Source organism: Cibotium barometz, chromosome 49 (genome assembly GCF_041138505.1).
Source record: "Cibotium barometz isolate CiBa-2024 chromosome 49, ASM4113850v1, whole genome shotgun sequence".
Taxonomy (NCBI): domain Eukaryota; kingdom Viridiplantae; phylum Streptophyta; class Polypodiopsida; order Cyatheales; family Cibotiaceae; genus Cibotium; species Cibotium barometz.
In genome coordinates this window covers 34,418,031-34,441,697 of record NC_141094.1, presented here as the reverse complement: position 1 = coordinate 34,441,697, position 23,667 = coordinate 34,418,031, and the positions used below count along the sequence as shown (strand labels likewise).

The 23,667-nt window shown below is 43.9% G+C and overlaps 1 protein-coding gene across 1 annotated transcript; it reads right to left on the bottom strand.

The window, feature by feature from the left end:
- Positions 1 to 37: 37 nt before the first annotated feature.
- On the bottom strand, positions 38 to 23,403 carry LOC147610522 (cactus-binding carboxy-terminal, cactin). Its single transcript, XM_086785901.1, has 13 exons — positions 22,923 to 23,403; positions 21,056 to 21,147; positions 6,806 to 6,905; positions 5,744 to 5,815; positions 5,586 to 5,648; positions 3,525 to 3,665; positions 2,809 to 2,904; positions 2,362 to 2,646; positions 1,901 to 2,042; positions 1,667 to 1,809; positions 1,388 to 1,582; positions 589 to 855; positions 38 to 466 (listed from the first exon to the last, which is right to left on the bottom strand). Exons 1-13 carry the CDS (start codon positions 23,310 to 23,312, stop codon positions 347 to 349), a joined length of 2,106 nt encoding a protein of 701 aa, XP_086642027.1. The 5' UTR covers positions 23,313 to 23,403; the 3' UTR covers positions 38 to 346.
- Positions 23,404 to 23,667: the final 264 nt, after the last annotated feature.

Below are 23,667 nucleotides of genomic sequence, written 5' to 3'. Positions count from 1 at the left end.
AGAGAAAACGTGCATGCATCCACCAAACACACACTACCTGTGTTAAAAAACAATTATATGAAATTCACTATCAAAAAACATTGTTTCATAGTGATACATAGTCTTGAACTGGTGTGGCACATATTTTGATGTTATATTGCATTTACATTCTTCAAGCAGCTAGTGCTCCTCTTTCTCATATGAGTCACCTAACTCTCGGCCATAGAAACACGATCTCTCCTTAGAATGTTGACTCCGGTAATTCAAACCATGAACACCCCTGCTTAGGATTTGAAAAAGTACAGGTCCATCATATCATACAAGCAACTCTGATCTTGCTCGAAGCCCTCTCATTGAATGATTTGATTTACCGACGGTATCGATACCGCTTGAAATTGAAGTACACATGTAAGATACCCCTTTCAAATGTGCACTTGAATCCTTTCTTGTGAGAGTATTCCCATTCCTTATTGACAATGCGAAAAGCCTACAAAAAATAGGTAGGGCATTAGTATCCCCAATCCATTGCAGAATTCTGTAGCAAATAATTTCACGATAAAACATGCATGCATGCATATATACATATATCCTAATGGTTAAAAAACATACTATGTCTTCATATGGCGGCCCCGCATGAAAGCGAATCAAGCAAGTCTCTCCATTGCTTCCATCTTTCTCAATGTAATAGATCGGAGCTTTCGTTTTATCGACAAGGTCGGGATAGAATATGTTGAACTTATATCCCTGTACAATTTTTGGTGGAGGATTATCATGATCATAGTGTGTTTGGTTATACTTGTTCCACTCGTAACCTGTGTGCACACGGTTGAAGTACTTGGGTTTCCTTGGTCGATATTTGTCGTGCCACCAATAAACCTGTACGATCAGCATTGGATGAATATGTGTTTTTCAAATATGAGAGCATTCAGGTCTTTCAACATAAATTTAAAAATAAAGAAGCCTATATGTATGTATATGTGCATGTATTGGTGTAAGTATAGGCATGCATGCATAGATGGGTGCAGCATGCATTCATGTATGTATGCATGCATGCATGTACATACGTACGTACGTATGTACATTTGTATTTATGTATGTATGCAAGCACATATGTATTGATACATATATACTTACATATCTGTAGGTGTGTTGTGTGCATGGATGTATGTATAATGTAAGTACGTACAAAGTGCATATGTAATACACACACATACATTTATGATACATATATAAATAGATGTATGTGTGTTGTATTCATGCATGCATGTCCATCCCTATACATCCATGTATGCACGTGTGCACGTGTGCACGTGTGTGTGTGTGTGTGTAGGGGGGAGAGAGAGAGAGAGAGAGAGAGAGAGAGTGAAAACAAATCAGGACCAAAAAAGACATGACAGCAAGCACTCACCTGCGATTCAAGGTTGACCTCTGCACCAGAACCTAAAATAGCATCACCTTCATCCATACCACCCATAGCTTTCATTGCAAGATCCCTCTCTTGCATTGTCAATTCCATGTTGTCATCGTCTCCTGCACCTGACCCTGCAGCAGCCTCTTGCAGCCTGCGATGTTGCTCTTCCAATACCTCCGCCCTCTTACGGTCCTGTTTCACGAAATATTAGTGAACAAACGTTCCTTTTAAATCAGAACTTCTAATCATTCTCAATTCTTGCCCTCTAAAACTCACCAAATCTGCTTTATCAGCCTCGGGATCTACAATTTCATCTCCTTCATATGTGCGAACCAACTCTGGTGAGAAGGAGCCTGGTTCCTCTTCCCCATCATGACCCTCTTCCACTGAAACAGCCTCTGGCGAGTGTGGTGGCATTTCTAAAATTACAAAAGCAATAAAAGCAATTTGAGTCTAAAGAGCAATACAAAACAATGATAGCAAGCTAGCACAAGCGCACAAAGCACACACCTTCCAACCCTTCGGGGCTCTGATCAACCTGGCCAGCAAGCTCTTCATTGTAATGCAATGAGTGCTGCTCTTCTTCTTCCATCTCTTGAAACCTGTTCAAGTGCTTCCGCAACAAATCTGCATGAATCTCTTTTAGACGAGCCTGCAAAGTAGCACACAATACTCAATACACATAATATCTGGTACTAGCAGGGGCTGTTCTTGTTATGTGCCTGGGCATAACTACGCTGGTTTTATCTATGAGATTAGGCCTACAACATTTGGCCTAAGTGTAAAGTGACTGAAGACTGCTTTAACTAGCTGTTGAGCCTATATAATTGAGTGACCTGCTCATGATTGGGGACTGCGCAGAGAGCTTTCCAGAAATCTCTTTAATTGGTCATGTTTGTGCAAGATAGCGTTTGATGGGCTTTCTATGGACTCAGCCCTATGGGTGTAGGTGTCTCAGTCTTAAACCATACCTTTGCTTTGAAGATATGCAGTCTCTTCAAAACGGCCTCCCAATATTCCACCACCTTAGCTGTCCCCGAACGCATTTCTGACTCAATTTGCGTCTGCAATGACTCAAGCTGATGAAAGGACTTTCCCTGCAGCAGGTTCTTTACCTCTGATTCAACGCTTTCATGCAGCCCCATTTCTTCTGCTACTAACTCTGGAGGAGGCTCCTCACCTCGAACCCGAGCACGGTCAAGAGCATCCCTTTTACGGGCTTGTGCGATTTCCCAATCACAAACCACCATCATGGCCTGGACAAAGAAAACAAAACTCTAAGAAAAACAACTTCAAATCATAAACAAGTGTGAAAGGTGATCTATGATCACTGGAAACCTTGCTTCATAAAAACCAATGAATGCCTCTCAAGGCTTAATAACGAGTATAATTAACCAGGTAAGCTTCTTTGGGCCAACCTCCCAGAATTCAATGTGGGTTGGTGTTGCCCGATCGAGCTCCAAGTGCATCTTGATGTCTTGCCTCAGCTCCTCCATTTCCTTCACTGTCAAACCCTACGGAGCCCATTGTTCCAAGTAAATAATCCTCTTACATAGCTCAACAGAAAAGGACACAAAAACTATCTTAATTTAGAAGAAGCTACAGCATAATGGAGTGAAGGACATAGACCTATGGCTATGATGCTGTGTGATTTCGGGTTTTATGGGCCAACCTCTTTGTGCAAGTGTGCGTGTGTATGTATCTATGAATATAAGTATTATGTATGTACATGTGATATACACGTGGGAGTCTCTGTGTGCATGTGCCCATGTGACATTTGGTAGGGAAAGAAGGAATTCACGTTATAGGAAGGACCTATGAGAAACATTTTACTACAAAGCTCATCAAAAAACTCCACTAGGAAGAGAAGCTGGCTTTTAGTTACACTCAAGGTTTAGCTGTAAGAGACACCAATAGAGGAACAAGTGGAGATGTTCAATCTCTACTACAATAGGATCGACTCTGAACGGCTATGAAAAAGCAAACTGCCACAAAAGGACACCCACACACACTATTAGATCTCACAATAGATCTGATGGTCCATATCCCATATATAATAGATAAGTTCTAGTAACGGAAGGCCTTCGTAAACCAAAATTCCACATATGCACTATCACAAAATAAAAATGCAAACCTTATATATCTTGTAAGGCTCGTTGATCTCCACATCAAAGTCATCTGAGAGATTGAGATTCTTCGACAAGATATCGATGGGCTTTGCCCTACCATCTTTTAGCCGTATCTCAGATCGCACTTTGCTTTGTTGGAAATGAAACTGCACATGCATAAATCAGATCTTAGCCTATATAATGAGGTTTTTGACAGATCAAAAGCAATAACGACAATATCTTGCAAATACTGCCTGCCTCTCTCTCTCTCTCTCTCTCTCTCTCTCTCTCTCTCCCATCCCATCATTTATTGTACCCCATACCCGGCATAGTAGGGTCTATATTTTTCATCTTGTATAGTCTCAGAGTCCTAGATCTTAGCTTTCAGTTTTCAGTTTTAGTTTACTGTTGCTTTTTTTAATTTCATCCATGACATGATTTCATGTACACATCATTTTGGTCTCATAGACCCTTTTGGTCTTTTGAAGACATTAATATAACTCTCTCTCTCTCTCTCTCTCTCTCTCTCTCTCTCTCTCTCTCTCTCTGTGTGTGTGTGTGTGTGTGTGTGTGTGTGGACTCCCTCGACTTGCAAAGGGTGAGCGAGATGGATCCACTTCGACTCCCACAACTTGCACTACAATATTCACAGCAGAGAGCAGCCAGAGGAGAGCATTCATCCTGGTATGGCATAGTACTCACTTGGTTTCAGGCACATGGACCGGCTCCCTCCATTTCAATATGATCGCGCTTCCCCATACATTAGGCTTACACATGAGGACAAGAACCGGGTGATCCGATACAATCTCTTGGGGCTATACACACGTAACACATGGATCACACCGGTAGGCCCATTGCCTCCCAAGATGCAATACTATAGAGATCATTTCCTGAGATTCACAGTAGATGATTTCATACAGAGACCAGGTTATCTTGATGTCTTCATGTCCCATGCTATGAGGATAGCCATTGGCCAGCTTAGGGTATCATCCGATAGACTAATGATAGAGACTGGCAGAGCTGAGTGGATAGGACATGTTGACTCTATCAGACGGGGGTTGAGTCGGAGGAGCACTATGCTTGCCAGTGCCCAGTCTATTATGAGATTAGAGAGAGATCTCACTGTCTATTCAGAGAGGGCTTTGGACCCTTATCCCAGATCATGGAGTACCAAGACCACAGGTGCCTTGGACTCTTCCTAATAGCCGACACAGAGAATCACTACTCAGAAATCCTTGCCCCCAACACTCCCCCTCTCAACTTACCAACACCAGTTTTTTCCAGTATAGAGGGGTGGATAGGGAGGCACCAGAGTCCACCACAGTGGATACGGGAGCCTATACCATAGTGTCCCCTCACAGCGGACCCATGGGAGTCACATCAGATCGAGCACGCACACTCCAAAGAGCTAGACACCCTTGTCCCATTTGATCCCAGTACCCCCCCCCCCCCCCCCCCCCCCCCCCCAAGATTCATGAGATCCTAGCCCGCCATCGAGCAGCCTCATCCTCACTACAGACTATCGATATCTCTAGCCTTCTTGTATCACCCATGATGGGCATCTTGGATGGGCCCTTGCCCGGCACACAGGGTTGACTGACTGTTTTTATTCAGCTCTCCCTTGCATGTACCCTATAGGCAACGGCACACAGGGTTGACTGACTATTTTTATTCAGCTCTCCCTTGTTTGTACCCTATAGGCAACGGCACATAGGGTTGATTGACTGTTTTTATTCAGCTCTCCCTTGATTGTACCCTACACCTGGCATGGTAGGATCTAGATTTTTCATCTTGTATGATCTCAGAGTTTGAGATCTTAGCTTTCAGTTTTGAGTTTTAGTTTACTGTTGCTGGACACTATGTATACATCATTTTGTTCTCATAGACCCTTTGGGTCTTTTGAAGACATTAATATACCTCTCTCTCTCTCTCACACACGTGCGCGCGCGTGTATGTACACGGGTACATACATACATAGGTGTATGTATGCATGTACGTGCGTACATATGTACGTTTGTGTCATGTCATAATCAGTAGAGTATGCAAGCATCCACAAACAAGACCTGCAATTAATGATAAAAACTTACTTCTTCCTCCTTTTTCTCCCAGTCTTGAAATTCAGCTCTTGCTCGCTCCCTTGCAAGCATTGCCTAAAAAGCATACAAAAGTGATAGACAGTTTGAAAAATGCAACACACTGCCACCATTTTCTAAATAGCAGCAGCAATTCAAGCAGTATTGCTCACCATCTCCTCCTCGTGTTGTGCCTTCTCAATTGCTCTTTCTTCTCTTCTTTTCTTGACTTTTTCAATTTCTGCCTGCAAAGAAATTCACAAGGTAATAATCAAACTTACAAAGATAAAAAACAAAACACTGCAGTCAAGGTGGAATGAGTGCATTAAGGCAACAGTGGAGGCCTTCATGACTCTACAGGTCATCTCCTCGGTCTTCAAAAATACTCAAATATGTGTAAGAATCTTCAATCCATGCTAAAAAGGAGCGAAGACCAGATTTCAGCTCCTTGTACACAACCCGTTTCAAGCCCGTTTGCAGTCTATGAGACCCAACATAGCTCATGTCCTCTCACCTCCCTTATTTATCATTTCCCATGTTCCACTTCTCCTCCTTTTGTTGTCAATAAATAAAGTACATCTTGCTTGTTGACATCTCGGAAATATTCTGCCATTGTTGAGGTGGTTGAGCATCCTTTGCCTTCTAACTCCTCTCTTCTTCTTCTTCTTCTTCTTTTTCTCCCTTTTCCCTTTCTTATTTCTTCAATTTACTCTAAATTTCAACAAATTTTCCCATCTCCCATTTCTCTAAATTTCCCATCTCCCAATTCTCCAAATTTTTTTCATCACTCCCTAATTTTGTAGATTTCTCATGGTGCCTCCCCAGAACCTAAGTGATTTTATACCTGCATCTTAGAGTCGAGAATTCTATGCTTTGAAGTTTCTATGTTTCAAGCTTTCAACTTCCAACTTCAAAGTTCGATGTCTTTTAATGTGTTTTTTGGTCATCCATACCTGTATAATGGTTTCTAAAAGCTTAATATATTTATAATTTTGATTTTTCAAAGTTCATCGGCTTTTTTCATTGCTGAGGAACGAACCATTTCTACACAAAATCTTAAAAATTTGAAATGAAACACCACACACACACACAAAAAAAAAAACCCTCAATACATTTCTTGTGACTATAGATGAAGCTTTATGAAAAAATAACATATGAAAAGTTATGTAGGAGAAGTATGGAAGAATTATCATACACAAGGATTGAAAAGAGAAGAAACAACACAAGAGATGTACCAAACGCTCTTTTTGGCGTTTCTTCTCAGCTTTCAAGGACACCTCAGTTGGTACCACATTCTGAGTAAGGTCACGCTCTATCTTTTTCCTCCAAATGAATCTGAACAAACAATAAAACCACTCTTGTTAGGAATGCCTTGGATATAAGAATAATTATAAAAAAAGTTCTTATCTAAACATACAATAATGTCAATGAGTGAGAGAGAATGCGAGGAGAGAGTGCATGTGCATGCATGCGTGCGTGTGTGCGAGAGAGAGAGAGAGAGAGAGAGATTTTTGCATCTACAAAACACCCAAAGGTTCTATGTGACCAAAAGTAATACATGTGAATTGTGGATAATAGTATGCCAACAAAACATGAAAGGAAAAAAAATATAGCTACCCAAAGAACAAGACCCATCTATTCCAGGTAATAACCTGTAATCTAAATCTGAAGATAGCGGTTCTCATGTGCATTTTCACATGGAGCACAATCAGTAACCTTTTTATGAAACTCGCGGCGGGTGCCCAGGGGACTAGGGCCTTTGACACACTTGTTGATACCATCAATGCATGTTAAAACACTTACACATGGCCACAGCCTTAACACATATCCATCATCACTTTGCATAAAACATAAAAGCTGGACAAAACATCCACAAATGCTGAAAATGGAGCTTGCACGTGTGACACCGCATAGAGGCCGGAATGGGCTGACCCCCCCCTAGGAGTATTTTATTACCCAAGGGGAATAATATCATGTACACGCTTTGAGGGCCTTACTCTCCCCACGGGAGATGCCGGATTATCCCTATACAAATGCCATAACACAGCCCAACACAAGGCTACCAAGCCGGAACATAGGCTGTAGAAATGCCGGGCCAACAATATAATCCATATACCTCTGTGTGGGTACTGATTCTTCCCCAAAAAACCACGGGTCTTCATGCAATAGAGCTGGTATAGCAAGTACAACTCTCCATTCAGCCGGTACAGCAAGTACAATGGCTGGTACAACAAGTACAATGGCTAGTACAACAAGTACAATGGTTGGTACAGTAGGTACAATGGCTGGTACAGTCGATATGATGGCTAATACAGTAGGTACAACAAGTACAAATGCTGGTACAACAAGTACAATGACTAGTACAGCAAGTACAATGGCTGGTACAGCTGGTACGGTGGTTGGTACAGCCGGTATAGTGGCTGGTACAGCATGTACAGCAAGTACAAATGCTGGTGCAACAAGTACAATGGCTAGAAATCATAATAAATGATTAAATACCCTTGCCTTCAGTATTTCTTCGCAATGGAAGCCTCCAAAACAGTCCCCAACAGCCGGTATTCTTCATGGGCAGCCTTCAAGAGAGAGAGAAAGAGAGTAGCCATCATTAGGGCAGCCTTCAACGGTGGTAGAGGCTAGTGTGCAGCAAGAAAGCCTCCCTTAATGAAGAGAGAGGGCTCCAATTTATAGATTTGGGCCTCCCATGAGCTAAAATGGCAAGAGAAGGCTACAATGACAAGTGGAGAGCCACACAATAGCTGAAGTGACAAGTGTGAGGCCACTTGTCTCACTTTGATCCACTTTCTAACAAGTGTCAGGCCACTTGTCTCACTTTGGTCCACTTTCTTGCCACATGTCCCAATCTAAGAGATGGGTCCTTCCATAAACTTTATCTCTAAAAATATCCCAACTGGTAGACATTCTGTCATAGGCACTTTGCCAACTCTTGGTATCTCCTCAATTCCAGATGTAATGACGCGAACAGAATTTCCATCGGAGTCAGGCCAAAAATAGCAACTCTCCTAAATTTTAGGAGTGTGGTCCTTTGTATTCTAGGATAATCCCCCATTCCCAAAGCTTGTACTTTCAAAATATTTAAACATCCTGGAGTCCACCAGACCCCTTTCAGACTGGGAAATGTCCAGGCTGGTGACATCCTCCCCAGCTTCTTAAAAGTTGTCCGCAACTTTAAGCTTCAAGCCATATATTCAAGATATAATCATGTCCCATCGATTGGGCGAGACGAGACAGTCTCAAAAATCCAATATAACTGAAGAATCCATGTCCCAAAGAAATGGGCGAGACTAAATAAGTCTCATAAGTCCAGATATCATAATCCACGTTCCAAGTAAATGGGCGAGACAAAAACAGTCCCATAAGTCTAGATATCATAATCCATGTCCCAAGTAAATGGGCAAGACAAACAGTCCCATAAGTCCATATATCATAATCCATGTCCCAAGTAAGTGGGCAAGACAAAACAGTCCCATAAGTCCAGATATCATAATCCATGTCCCAAGTAAATGGGCGAGACAAAATAAGTCTCCTGCCAACAAGACATCGGTCCACATGACCCTTGGCATAGACATAAGTCCCGTCATGTCCACTTTACCACTTGCACTCCGTGTTGGTACTCTGACCACACACCTTGGATGAGAGATGGGTGCAAGTAACAAGATAAAACAATCACTCGTCGCTCGCAGGCATAGATAACCTGGTGTTCCATAAGCATTTCTGCTACATATAGTTTATAGGCATTTTGGCCACCAATAGTTTGTAGGCATTTCGGCCACCAACTCACACTACCCTCTCAAGTGCCCATGTTCCCTTCCATCTGCTCTCTATTGTTCCACCCACACATGGTAGAAACAATCTTCAAGAGAGCACGTAGGACAAGAGAACACTACACAGGGTATGTTGTGCTTGTCACTACCCTTTGAAGTGCCCATGTTCCCTTCCATCTGCTCTCTATTGTTCCACCTTCACATGGTAGAAACAATCTTCAAGAGAGCACGTAGGACAAGAGAACACTACACAGGGTATGTTGTGCTTGTCACTACCCTTTGAAGTGCCCATGTTCCCTTCCATCTGCTCTCTATTGTTCCACCCTCACATGGTAGAAACAATCTTCAAGAGAGCACGTAGGACAAGAGAACACTACACAGGGTATGTGAATCATGAGTTTCATAAGTCCAATGCATCCCAAATAAAGAGAGCCAAAAGGAATAATCCATCCTAGTAAAAGGGAGTCATAAACATAATCCATAAACCTGAGGATGGATCCAAATCCCTAGAAAAGAAGTCCAGGAATCCACAGACCTGTATACCATAACTCTTACCACATACTCCGTGCTAACCACACACCTTGGAGTAGAGGTGGACTTTATCCATAAAAGCATCATATCCATGAGATATCCAAAGATTTCTTCTCTATAAACTCGAACAGATTCGTCCATAGAAATTGCTTGTGAAGCCCAATATCTATATAAATCTCGTCCAAGAAAGAAATCTCCATAGATATAATCCATCCCAATAAAGGGAGCCATGAAAAGAATTCATCCCATTAAAGGAAGCCATAAACAATGTTTCCCTGAAACCATCTCAAGGCAAACAAAAACACCTTTCTCCTTGCATAGCTATACAAGGGTTAGTGAACATCAAAAACACTTCATAGCAAAAGCACTAACTTTGCAAACTCAAAGTATACTTAGCTTTTCTTTGCCAGGTTGGTCATGAAGCCAGAAGAAATATCTCGTCACCATATCCTTAAGATATCCTAAGATATATCTCCATATAGCTTGCCTGTAAGCTTGATAATATAATCCACAATATCCATATGGAAAGAGTGCTAAACGTGTGCACATAAAGCCAACTCCATACTTCCAAGATAAATTTTGTGAATTCATAAATCCTTAGCTCAACAAGCTGTCTACTGCTCATGCTCTTGCTTCATAAGCTATGAAGCGGGCTGGCCATGCTTAACAGCAATGATGGTAAGTGTGGTCCCCACTTGAGATCTTTTCTCTTCCTTATTGATAGAAGGAAGCCTTCGCTTCCAAGAAAGCCTATGCTCTGATACCAATGAAACTCGCGGCGGGTGCCCAGGAGACTAGGGCCTTTGACACACTTGTTGATACCATCAATGCATGTTAAAACACATACACATGGCCACAGCCTTAACACATATCCATCATCACTTTGCATAAAACATAAAAGCTGGACAAAACATCCACAAATGCTGAAAATGGAGCTTGCACGTGTGACACCGCATAGAGGCCGGAATGGGCCGACCCCCCCCCTTGGAGTATTTTATTACCCAAGGAGAATAATATCATGTACAAGCTTTGAGGGCCTTACTCTCCCCACGGGAGATGCCGGATTATCCCTATACAAATGCCATAACACAGCCCAACACAAGGCTACCAAGCAGGAACATAGGCTGTAGAAATGCCGGGCCAACAATATAATCCATATACCTCCGTGTGGGTACTGATTCTTCCCCAAAAAACCACGGGTCTTCATGCAATAGGGCTGGTACAGCAAGTACAACTCTCCATTCAGCCGATACAGTAGGTACAATGGCTGGTACAACAAGTACAGTGGTAGGTACAATCGATACGATGGTTGATACAACAGGTACAGCGAGTACAAATGCTGGTACAAGTACAATGACTAGTACAGCAAGTACAGTGGCTGGTACAGCCGGTACAGTGGCTGGTACAGCAGGTACAGTGGCTGGTACGGCAGATACAGCAAGTACAAATGCTGGTGCAACAAGTACAATGGCTAAAAATCATAATAAATGATTAAATACCCTTGCCTTTAGTATTTCTTCGCAATGGAAGCCTCCAAAACAGTCCCCAACAGCCGGTATTCTTCATGGGCAGCCTTCAAGAGAGAGAGAAAGAGAGTAGCCATCATTAGGGCAGCCTTCAACGGTGGTAGAGGCTAGTGTGCAGCAAGAAAGCCTCCCTTAATGAAGAGAGAGGGCTCCAATTTATAGATTTGGGCCTCCCATGAGCTAAAATGGCAAGAGAAGGCTACAATGACAAGTGGAGAGCCACACAATAGCTGAAGTGACAAGTGTGAGGCCACTTGTCTCACTTTGATCCACTTTCTAACAAGTGTCAGGCCACTTGTCTCACTTTGGTCCACTTTCTTGCCACATGTCCCAATCTAAGAGATGGGTCCTTTCATAAACTTTATCTCTAAAAATATCCCAACTGGTAGACATTCTGTCATAGGCACTTTGCCAACTCTTGGTATCTCCTCAATTCCAGATGTAATGACGCGAACAGAATTTCCATCGAAGTCGGGCCAAAAATAGCAACTCTCCTAAATTTTAGGAGTGTGGTCCTTTGTATTCCCTAATCCCCCATTCCCAAAGCTTGTACTTTCCAAATATTTAAACATCCTGGAGTCCACCAGACCCCTTTCAGACTGGGAAATGTCCAGGCTGGTGACATTTTTCATATGCATCAATAGTCATGCACATTACCTTGGGATCGCAGCTTGACCTTGTGACATGTACAATAAAGAAGCCGGCTCATTAACTTTGAAAGAATCAGGAGATAACAAGAATCAATGCGTTAACCTTGCAAGAATCAGAAGATAACAAAGAAGAAGAGAGAGGTAGAATATTGCACAGTACACCCAAAGGGGTCCCGATTACCTAAGGATCCCCTCTCCAAAGAGAGTTTGTTTTAATTGCTGTAATAATTGAATGAGTACAATACCTACCTGAATCTTCCCAAAGATAGGGCTGAATCTAATAGGAACTCACCTTGATTTGTGTTTTCCTTGGGCTAGGACATGCTGGCGAACACTTTTTTTTTTTCATGAGGTCTTATTCCATTCCTAGTTGCACACGGGAATTTCACCCGGCTACACACACCATACTAACCACACACCCCCCCGAGTACCACAAGGGGGTACCACCCTTTCCAAATATTGGCAACTTTATAGGCAATGGATAAGCCGCGGGACAAACCCAAAAGTTAGTCACTCAACCGATTAGAGTGAACACCCTGCACAGCTTTGGTAGAACTGGACGTCGTAAGTTGAGTCACGATCTTTGATGTCCATGGCAACCATCATCCCTGATCCAGAGCGAACACTTTGAGTGGATGCATCCGACAAAAAGGAAGGCGAACACTTTGTTGATTCAACCTAGGAGTATTGGGAGAACCGAAGAGCCGAGTATGTGTGTCATGTGCACCCATGCATTGTGGTACATGGTGACACACTGGCTCGTCAACAATGCAAGAAACATGTATAGAAGTAGTACCTTGATGGGAGATTTTGTCATATGCTGTGACCCCATTGTGAGACCCAGTCCGGGACATGTTAGGCACAAGCTAAGTAGGTTAGTCTTCCAACCATAGAGGTCTGTCAGGTCAGTCCTCTTGACCCACTTTGGAGAATTCAGCAAGTAGTCCTCATGTAGGTACATGTAGATGCCAGACTTAGGTGTAGAATGCATTAGAAACATATTAGTTGCATCCATATAGTAGGGGCCAGCCCCAAGGCCAACCCATGAAGGGTAAGCCTTGCTATGGATGAAAATTACCATCAGCCAGCTTTAAGACCCAATCATCAGCCTTTACATGGGGCCTGGGCAGCTGTCAGCAGTCATATGTGAGTTGGCCTATCACCATTTGGTCCCTCACCCATCTCGACCAGTGTTTTATACAATAGGCGAAACCAAGGTGTAAACGAGGATTTTTCCACAGAAGAAAGCGGGAACATTAACCAGCAAGGTTTTGACGTGAAAGATGGCATCTGGACAAAAGTGGCATGGGATTTTCATCATTAAAGTGATGAGTTAGTGTTTTCAAACACTATTAACAAAGGGGTGGACATATTATTATTTGGGCATGGCCCAAAAAGTCAATAAAAGCCAAGCGCCCACCTTATATGAGATATTTTTATAGTCGGGACACTAAAGATGGTAAGTTTGGTCATTTATAGAATTTTTGGCTCAAAAAAAAAACACAAAAGTTGCTATTATGGGCAAAGTCCAGCTATTTTAGTCAAAAGGGGAAAAGCACTACAAATTTGGAGAGTCAAATTAAAAGGGGAGCTGGTTCTCTCTTGGGGCATGCACTCACATCTTTAGTAAGCGACCAACTCATCCTCTCTCTCATGCGCTGAAGCTGTCCGTACAGCAGTGCCATACAGCCGCCACCAGAAGAAGCAGCAGCTGCACCAGTCGACTAGCTTGTTCTCTCTCCCCCTCTTCGCTGGCTGTGTGCTGCAGGTAGTGGCTGTTGGATCTGTTTTCTCTGGTCGTACAGCCTGGGCAGCATCTGGTTTTCCCTTGTTCTCTCTCCACTACAGCCATACCGAAAGCTTCCTCTTTGCTCAGACCGAACAGAAGGGGCTGCAAGTGGCACAGCATACTCTCTCCTCTGCCTCTACACTGGTCGTACAGAGATTCAGCCACCGACAGGGCCTGTCCGTACAGTCGTACAGGGACACTACAGCCCACACGTGTGAAGCTTAACCAGCCAGCCTTGAGGGCAGATTTGGGCCAGATTTTGAGGACAGTTTTGAGGGCTGTTTTTGAACTATCTTTGGATAGCTCTTGGGAGATCTTTGAGGATCGTGGACTTGCCGAAGTACTGTGGCAAGCCGTACAGTGGTACAGTGGTCAGGCAGGTTATTCTCTCCCTTTTTGCTCGAGTTGTACAGTGGTGCAGCTGGGCCATTTCTTCTCTCTTCACCACTCAGGGATTGTGTTTGGAGGAATTAGGGAGGGCTGTTTTGGCACAGAGGTCAACGTTGGGTTTGACACTATACCAAGCTGTTGATTCGTATTGGTTCTTGGAGCGGTTTGTGCTTTGATTCATGTGCAAGTGTTTGCTAAGGAAGCTTTGTGGAAAATTCGGTGGAGTATTGCACCCACACCTTGGTTTGATTGTAACCCGTTTATTGGAATAAAGCAGTTCCTACAGGGACCGACCGTTCCGGCTCAGTGTTGAGCACTCGTTCCATATGGACTATTCTGGACTTTAAATCAAATTTTGTTCAAGCGAGGTATATGGAGATATTTCTCAAAGTATCTGGCAAAGAAAAGCTAAGTATGCTGAGGAGATATTTATTTTGGCTTCACGAAGAACCTGGCAAAGAAAAGCTAAGTATACTTTGAGTTTTACCAAGTTGATGCTTTTTGCCAATATTTAGAATTTTGTACATGTTGAACTCCCTTGCTGACGCAAGTGGAGAATGTTTCTTATGTCTATCTTGAGATGTGTTTCAAGAAAGTTATTTTTTCTGAAAGGCATTGGAAAACATTTCTGATTCTGGAAAAGGCTTTTCTATAATTTTAATAAATAGTTTATGGTTTTGGTCTACATGTATGGTTTCTGAGGCTTGACATGGCAGAACATGTGTGCCTTCTGAGGCTTGATATGGTAGCATGTATGGCTTGTGAGGCCTGACGTGACAGAACATGTGTGCCTTTTGAGGCTTGGCATGGTAACATGTATGGCTTGTGAGGCTTGACATGACAGAACATGTGTGGCTTCTGAGGCTCGGCATGGTAACAAGTATGGCTTGTGAGGCTTGACATGACAATACATGTATGGCTTCTGAGGCTCGACATGGTAACACGTATGGCTTGTGAGGCTTGACATGACAGAACATGTATGGCTTCTGAGGCTTGACATGACACAACATGTGTGGCTTGTGAGGCTTGACATGAGAGGACATGTGTGGCTTCTTAGCTTTGACATGACAGGACATGTGTGGCTTGTGAAGCTTGACATGATAGGACATGTGTGACTTCTGAGGCTTGACATGACGAAAACATGTATGGCTTATAAAGCCTGACATGACAGAACATGTGTGGCTTATGGAGCCTGACATGACAGTACATTATGGCAGATACAGCCTAACATGATGTGCTCTTCTTACAATACATGACTAGCAACCCTAGTGCTCACTTCATACTTATGTTTTGGGAAGGATTCAGCATCCGTGAGCATTCATAAAAGCGGCTGATGGATTATGGATATTTCGGACATAGTTGGCCCTTGTGCATGTGTCTGGTTATTATCAGAGTTATTGACTCAAGATATGGATACAGTTTCTTGATACGGTTGGCTCTTGTACTTGTATTTGACTTCGGATCGTGGATATGGACTTATGGCTTTAATGTTGGGGACGTATATAATACTACTGATGGGCAGCGGATCTCCTATTCTTGAAGGATATCTCAGTGGTATCAGATTTATACAGCTGCGGACAACTGCTTTATAAGACGGAGGGAATGTCACCATTTGGTCCCTCACCCGTCTCAACCATTGTTTTATACACTAGGCGGAACCAAGGTGTGAATGAGAATTTTTCCACATAAGAAAGCAGGAACAGTAACTGGCAAGGTTTTGGCCTGAAAGATGGCATCTGGACAAAAGTGGCATGGGATTTTCATCATGAAAGTGATGAGTTAGTGTTTTCACACACTATTAACAAAGGGGTGGACATATTATTATTTGGGCATGGCCCAAAAAGTCGATAAAAGCCAAGAGCCCACCTTTTATGAGATATTTTTATAGTCGGGACACTAAAGATGACAAGTTTGGTCATTTATAGAATTTCTGGCTCAAAAAAAAACACAAAAGTTGCTATTATGGGCAAAGTCTAGCTATTTTAGTCGAAGGGGAAAAGCACTGCAAATTTGGAGAGTCAAATTAAAAGGGGAGCTGGTTCTCTCTTGGGGCATGCGCTCACATCTTCAGTAAGCGACCAACTCATCCTCTCTCTGATGCGCTGAAGCTGTCCGTACAGCAATGCCATACAGCCGCCGCCAAAAGAAGCAGCAGCCGCACCAATCAACTAGCTTGTTCTCTCCCCCCCTCTTCGCTGGCCGTGTGCTGCAGGTAGTGGCTGTTGGATCTGTTTTCTCTGGTCGTACAGCCTGGGCAGCATCTGGTTTTCCCTTGTTCTCTCTCCACTACAGCCATACCAAAAGCTTCCTCGTTGCTTAGACCGAACAGAAGGGGCTGCAAGTGGCACAGCATACTTTCTCCTCTCCCTCCACACTGGTCATATAGAGATTCAACCACCGACGGGGCCGGTCCGTACAATCGTACAGGGACACTACAGCCCACACGTGTGAAGCTTAACCAGCCAACCTTGAGGGCAGATTTGGGCCAGATTTTGAGGATAGTTTTGAGGGCTGTTTTTGAACTATCTTTGCACAGCTCTTGGGAGATCTTTGAGGATTGTGGACTTGCTTAAGTACTATGGCAGGCCGTACAGTGGTACAACAGCTGGGCCATTTCTTCTTCTCCATTGGTGCAGGCGATTCTCAATGACACTCATCAAGTGTTGGCAAAACTCCTTATGAGGTAGCCTTTGGTCGAAGATTTTCATCCCTTCACTCGGATGATCTCTCCTTCTTTGGAAGCCAACAAGACATCAGAAACATTTTCAGCCATCATTCAGTCAATCAAAGAGCACCTTACCAAAGCTCATGAGGCTTACATCAGATAGGCAAATAAGTCAGGGAGAGATGTCAAATTCAAGGAGGGACATTGGGTATACTCAAGGATGACTTCTATGATATTGTGTACTAGTCACATGAGATGGTACAGTTGGGTATGGTTCACAGTCGGCCGCCCCTTGGACTATAACTACAACTATGGATAACTCTATGGAGGGGATAAGTCTTGCGAGCAGTCCTAGAGTGGGTTTGGTTCATATATGGATTGAACTCTATTTGTGCATGTATGCATACACTTTTTGTGGTATTATTGTATTCTGGTGCCATTGGATCCTGGTACCATTGAGAATACATTGGGTAATACTCTGGGTTGTGTCGTGTGTTGCATGTATATTGGTATGATACATCAAGTGCTTTATTATGTTCATGGATGCACCATTGGGTGTGACTCTTGCGGGATGACCATGAGACATATGTGGAAAGTACTTAGTGGATGTAGTGTTTGGATGCATTGAATGCTTTCATATGCTCATGTTGTACCATCAGTCGTGGGTCCTGCGGGATGCCCTAGGCGTAAGGCTTGCGAGCAGCCCTTAGACTGTTACTTTAGAGTAGGTAGAGCATCTTGAGGAGCATATCGTTTGCGAATGCATATATGTGTCATGCATATGTGTGTCATATGTAGAATGATGCATGGCTTTGTTTTTCGCTAACACAGTTAACGTGTTTCCACTCTTGGTTTTAGACTTTTGCTGTAGGTTCTGAAGGAACAAGCAAGAGTTGTTTGTCACTTTGACGTGACAGTGTGGCCATATTGTGCAGGATGATTGTTTCATCACCCAGATGCACTTGAGGGCCATTGCTTTTGTCATATGGGGAGTCTTTGCTCATAAGATGCCTTACTGTGCCATTGAGTGCAATCGAGGACGCTTGCTATTTTTCAAGAGGGGGGTATGTCATGACCCTGTGTTTTTCTCTGGACAGTGTGAATGGCATCAGATTGGAGTCAAAAAGTAAACCCATGTGTGGACAACCCCAAGTGTGAAGGGGGCCAAGTGATTAAAGTCTTTTCTCATAACCCATGGAGACAAAGGGGTTTGGAGGGGACAAAGGTTTAAAAACTATAAAAATAAAAGAACCCCTTTTTGGGGAGAATCGTGGACCTTTGGGGGAAGTCATGCTATTATTGGAGGGAGGCTTTTCGTATGAGAAGGCAGTCGGGCAGGGGCTGAACAACACGTGGGGATTTTTCTCTTGTGAGGGTCGGCTGCAGCTACACGCAGAGGAGCTTTCACCCATGAGAAGGCTGGTGGGCAGGGGCTGAACAGTGCGTGAGGGTCTCTCCCTTTCTCTGTTGAAAAGCTGCGCAGGTCTGCAGGAGGACAGGAGGCGGGCTGGATTGGCAACAACACGTGCTCTCTATGTCTGGCCACTGTTGGGCTGCAGGACAGGAGGTGGGCTGGACGGCACGAGGACTGGACTGTTTCTCTGTCTTTTGGCAGACTGCACGCAGTGCAGCCGAACAGGTTCTCTCTCTCTCTCTCTATCTCTGCTGAAAAGCGGACAGGTCTGCAGGAAGGGCTGGTCGGGCAGATGCAGCAAAGATACATGCTTTACTGGCTTGGAAAAGAGGCTGGTGGGCTGGCTACAGGAAGCACCCAGCCAACAGATTATCACGCCCTCTCTCTCTTGAAAGGAGGCCGGCTCTAGGAAGTGCAAGACTGTTCTATCCCTCTCTCTCCCATGGAAGGCGGCGCAGGACTGCTGGCCATTGCAGGAGGGGAAGCGCAAGGCTGAACGGGTCTTTCTCTCTCTCTTGGAAGGAGCGGGCTGAAAGAGGCGCACAGCCAAGACTGTTTTGAGATTGTTTATGGGTTGTTTTGCTTGGCTGCAAGTACACTGTGTACATGGATTATTGGCTGCAAGTACAAGGTCACCTAGTAGTGTTTCTTGGCATGGGAGTGATGCAAGCTCGCATGGCTACGTGCTCATGGAGCAGATTGTTTTCTTCCTGCTAGAAAGGAACAGAGGGACCTACAGTTATGGGCATCTCTATGTTTCCAGATGTTTCATGAGGGAACAGGTAACTAGATGTATACCGTTGTTGGCACTGTTGTTGAATGGTGCCATGAATGGTTCTGTATGGAAACAGGATAGAAGTTTCAAAGGGAAACAGGCCTAAGGGTTTCATGTGGAAACAGGTCGTAGGTTTCTCGACGAGGAAACATGTTTTTGGGTTTCTCCAGGAGATAGGTCACATGCAGGCAGAAGGTACAGGAATGGACACATGTTTGGTACAGCCTTGCTACTGATTGGGCAGGGGACAGGGAATCCATGACAGAGATGGATAGCACCCTTGGAAGGTAGACAGGGTTGGTACAGGTGTGTCGACTGTATGGTATGCTGTGCTGTGATACGAGTTCTCTTTTGAGAGACAGTTTGGGAGTCTGTGTTGTGAAGCAGAAGCACTGGATGTCAGAGTGTGATACTGTTCATAGTGTGAGAGGCTATGGATGGTTGTGGCAGTCCTGATCATGGGAGAAGACTTCTGTATGCAGGACTCAATGTGTGAGAGTCTTTTGAGGTGAACAATGGCTGGACTTGTTTGTGGATGCCGAGTGGAAATGAAGCCATGATGCAGGGTATTTGCAGGCTTCAAGAGTTCTACTATGACGGCTGAGTTCCCAGCCTTATTGTAATCAAAGCTCTTATAATCAATTAAAGAAATACCGCAAGGGACGCCACTGCGTTTTGGGGCCAATCGGTGTCCATGTACTGTTTGCAGGAGCACTCTAGCTCCCCCTGTTTGTTTTCCTTTTCTAGGTCCTCAATGGCGTTGAAGTGTTTTATGTGCGAGTGTTTGTTTCACCGCCCGTCAGAATTCTGAAGGCCGGTTTCACAAGGCATCCCATCACTGCAGACACCTGATTGGTTTTCAACACCCACTCAAGGGGCCCCCAGTGTATTTGCTTCAATATGAAGTTGAGAAATCCTTAGGACATCCCTTCCTTGCTTAGATAAACTCTCTCCTTGTTATTCAGCCTGAACAATAGCCAGCTTTGCTGCTCTGAACGGTTCCTCGCCAAAAACCTGCCTACTAATCAACTCAAGAATACCCCATTTTGCAATTGTTGTAACAATACGCTTGCCTTTGCTCCTCTGCTGAAAAGGAGTGTTGATGTCTTGAACTTGATGACATCTTGGATGCTCCTGTGATGCGCTGCTTACCTGTCCATGAACTGGGAAGGAGATGAGGAATGAGGGAAGAAAAAGTGCCCATTTATAGGGCTAATTCCGCCCCTTTCTGACGGTTGGCCTGCTCCACCATCCCACGACCTGCCACCCAACTTTCATACTGCTGCCCAACCTGCCCAGTCACCTGTAGATGGATCCTCCACTGTCTTGGCCTGCTGCCCTGCTCCTTGACTTGGGTATCCTGCCTCCTAAGTGATCTATGCTGATGTTTGGTTCCTCACATTGGCCTTATAAGCCACCAGAGCATCTAGACAACATCAAGGTTACAAAAATTGTGAAGTTCGTGCATGCACAACTGCCTGGACTTACCCAAGCATACCCTAATGGCCATTGGCTGACATCTCCCTAGACTAGGGATCACAACAGTGCGCATTGCACATCACTAACCTAAAACATGCACTTTCCTGTACTGTCATGTTACCATGCCAATGCATGTGACAAGGCCTTGCAATGAGGGTGGTGCCATGTGGTTACAAATGCTCTAGCTGTGCTTTAGTCAAGCAACTACAGTACATCCTCAAATCAATGTGCTAAAGCCTTTTTTTCCAAGATGAGCCAAAAAAGATACTTGTGTTTCAAATTATGTTTCTCCCTGACTTTTTATTTTTCTTTTAACTAGAAAATACTTAAACAGAAAGACAAGCTGCTTTAATTTTTATTTTTTATTTTTTATTTTTTATTTTAACACAAAGAACTTTGAGAACTAAAGCTACGACATAAACTGTTCGTCCCATTGCAAGCAAAAAAAAAACAGTCTCGCGAGTGGAAGGATTATGCAGCGTACTTCTCAGTCAGATTGGAATCCCCAAAAGGATTGCTGTCATTAGAGTATCCACCAGGTGCTTGGGCCTTCAGTTTTCTTGCGACTTTTAGTGCCTGCACCATTTGTTTCAAAATATTAGCAACAAAGCTGAGCGTTTAAACTCATACAAATGCACGGCAGGAGATTTTGTGTAAACTGCAAAACCTTTTTGTACCCAAAGGCTAATTAGGGCTAGCTGGCTGGCTTGCTTTATTTTTCATTGAGACATTTTTGGATGTGTCAACCCGACGGGCTAGAGCCCGGCCCTTTCAGTCACAAGCATAAGGCATTTAAAGGGACAACAAGAAGGAAAGAGATTGCCAACCATATGGATTGGCACTCCATTTGTCTACCGGCAGAGGCAAAGCCTCCAAGCACTATAGTCTCAGTAGAAGGATGGTCAGCGATCGGCCAGCCAGTGACAAAGCTACCCCATACCTCAGCCCCCCCTTAGAAGTAGGCCCCAACTATACCACAAAAACAATTATGATTCTTTCGGCACATGCATCATCTCCAGCATGGATGCATGAGTGATTAGGCAAGTGTTGGCCATTTATGAGCCCCAATTGATAAAAGGGAGAGAGGCAGGAGTGACTATGAGGTTTGGGGATGCACACAGGTACTCTTGAAGCATGCTGCAAGATGGGAATTTCCAATGCCCGAAAGCACTGGCCTATAACAATGACAAGTGGAGCACAGTTCAGACAGTTAGGTGCAGGTTTGGGCCTAATTCCAACCAACAAGCAGCCCTAGACTACCAGCAGGTGCATAGAGCCCAGACTGACAAGTGGACCAATGGTGGGACACATGCTGAGGAGGAAGAGGGGGATTCTTTTGATGGTGACTCCAGCCTCAGCCCCTTTAAGCAACAAAATTCAGCAGCAAACCCTAGCACAAGTCCAGCCAGGGTATAAAGATCTTTAGGTGCCTTCATCTTAGCCACCCTGCTCTGTTCCCGACCTAGTGTTTCACAGAGAGCACAATGAGCCATTCTCATGTTTGTGAAGTAAACACTGGACAAGGGGAAGCAATCCTGGAAATTGGGACTCAGTTATGTGTGCATGAATCTCTTTAAGTGCATGATTGATGTCGTTGTGCCAATCCTCCTCCTGGTTTGCAGGTAGTCCTTCTCGAGCTTGGGCACAACACCTAATATTGTGTGCTAGGCGACTCGGCACCACATGGGCATGCTCTCTTACATCTGTTGGGGAGCATGGAACCGGTCCTCCATGGTCTTATGGGTCTTGGTTTTTCTTCTAAAATTTCCCTTCTCATCATAAAACGGATTTGACCTCTTTCTTTTATTTCCAAAGCTTTCTTCATTCTTTCCCATATGAGACCCTCCACCAATACAGCCCTCATCCAAACACTCTGTGTTCAGTGTTCCGGGCCAATTCTAGTTGGCAAGAATGGTCCACAGTTCTGCTTCTTCTACCCTCAATGATGTGTTTTTTTCTTCTAAAAAAACAAATAATTGAGGGCAGCTTACTTGCAGGTCTGGAAACCAAGGCCTTTCTTGCCCAATGGAATCACACACCACGAGTGTGGCCATTTCCCAGGCCACACCCGCATATGTATCCTGCCTCTCAGAATGGCGAGCCATGGATTAAGTTCCCAACCCCCTTTCCACCTTTTCACATATCTATTATTTCAAGTGTATCTTCTTTGCTACTAAATGAAGGATCTCCTTCTTGGAAGAAAGGCTTTCTTTTAGATTTTGTACAAGGCTTTCTTTTGGATTTTGTACAATCAGCATCAGTATAGCCATGCAAATCTCTATATCGGAACATGGAAAACTCTGCAGTTCACTAAAAATTTGCAGACAAAAACAGCGCAAAGAGGGGCATACCTTCTTGTGAGCCTTTTTGGCGAGATACTCCATGATTTCATGGTCATCTGGGGCATTACGGTGAGGGCGGCCATGGTCGGATTCTTCTTCACTGTCTGTCTGACTACCTGAGGCATCATCATCATGGTCATCTGAAGACCTAGGGTCATGGCGGCTTCTGCTTCTCTTTCTGCCATGGCGATTACTTTTGTGTGAAGAGCTCTTCGTTTTCTTCTGTTTGCTGCTTGAATGAGAGTGTCTGTGCCTGCGCCCCTTGTCTTTCTCTTGATCTCCTTCTTCATCATCGTCTTCTTCTTCGTCTGAGCTATGGTGATTCCTCCTCCTTCTGCGCCTCTCACTGTCTGAGTCTGTGTCGTCTCGCTTACTGCGCTTGCTGTGCTCGCTCGCCATGTTCTGGGCAAAAACAAAACTGGAAATTTAAAGCAGTCATCTCATTAACGTTTGCTCTAAGTACTTTTCCCTTTCAACTGGGCGTGTTTTTTTTAACAAATCATAAATTTGCAATAAGTACTTTTCCCTTTCAACTGGGCGTCTTTTTTTTAACAAATCATAAATTTGCAAATTTTGAGAATCGTTTCACACCCACCCGGCCTTGCTTAAGGATATGCCAGTATGAAATCAACAATGTACATTGTATAGAATGCTTTGGGATGGGGTGGTGTGGGCTTGTGAAAAGGTTGATTAACTATACTAGATGATTGCTCACATTTGAACATGGGATTGTTAGGCTAATAATAGCCACTCA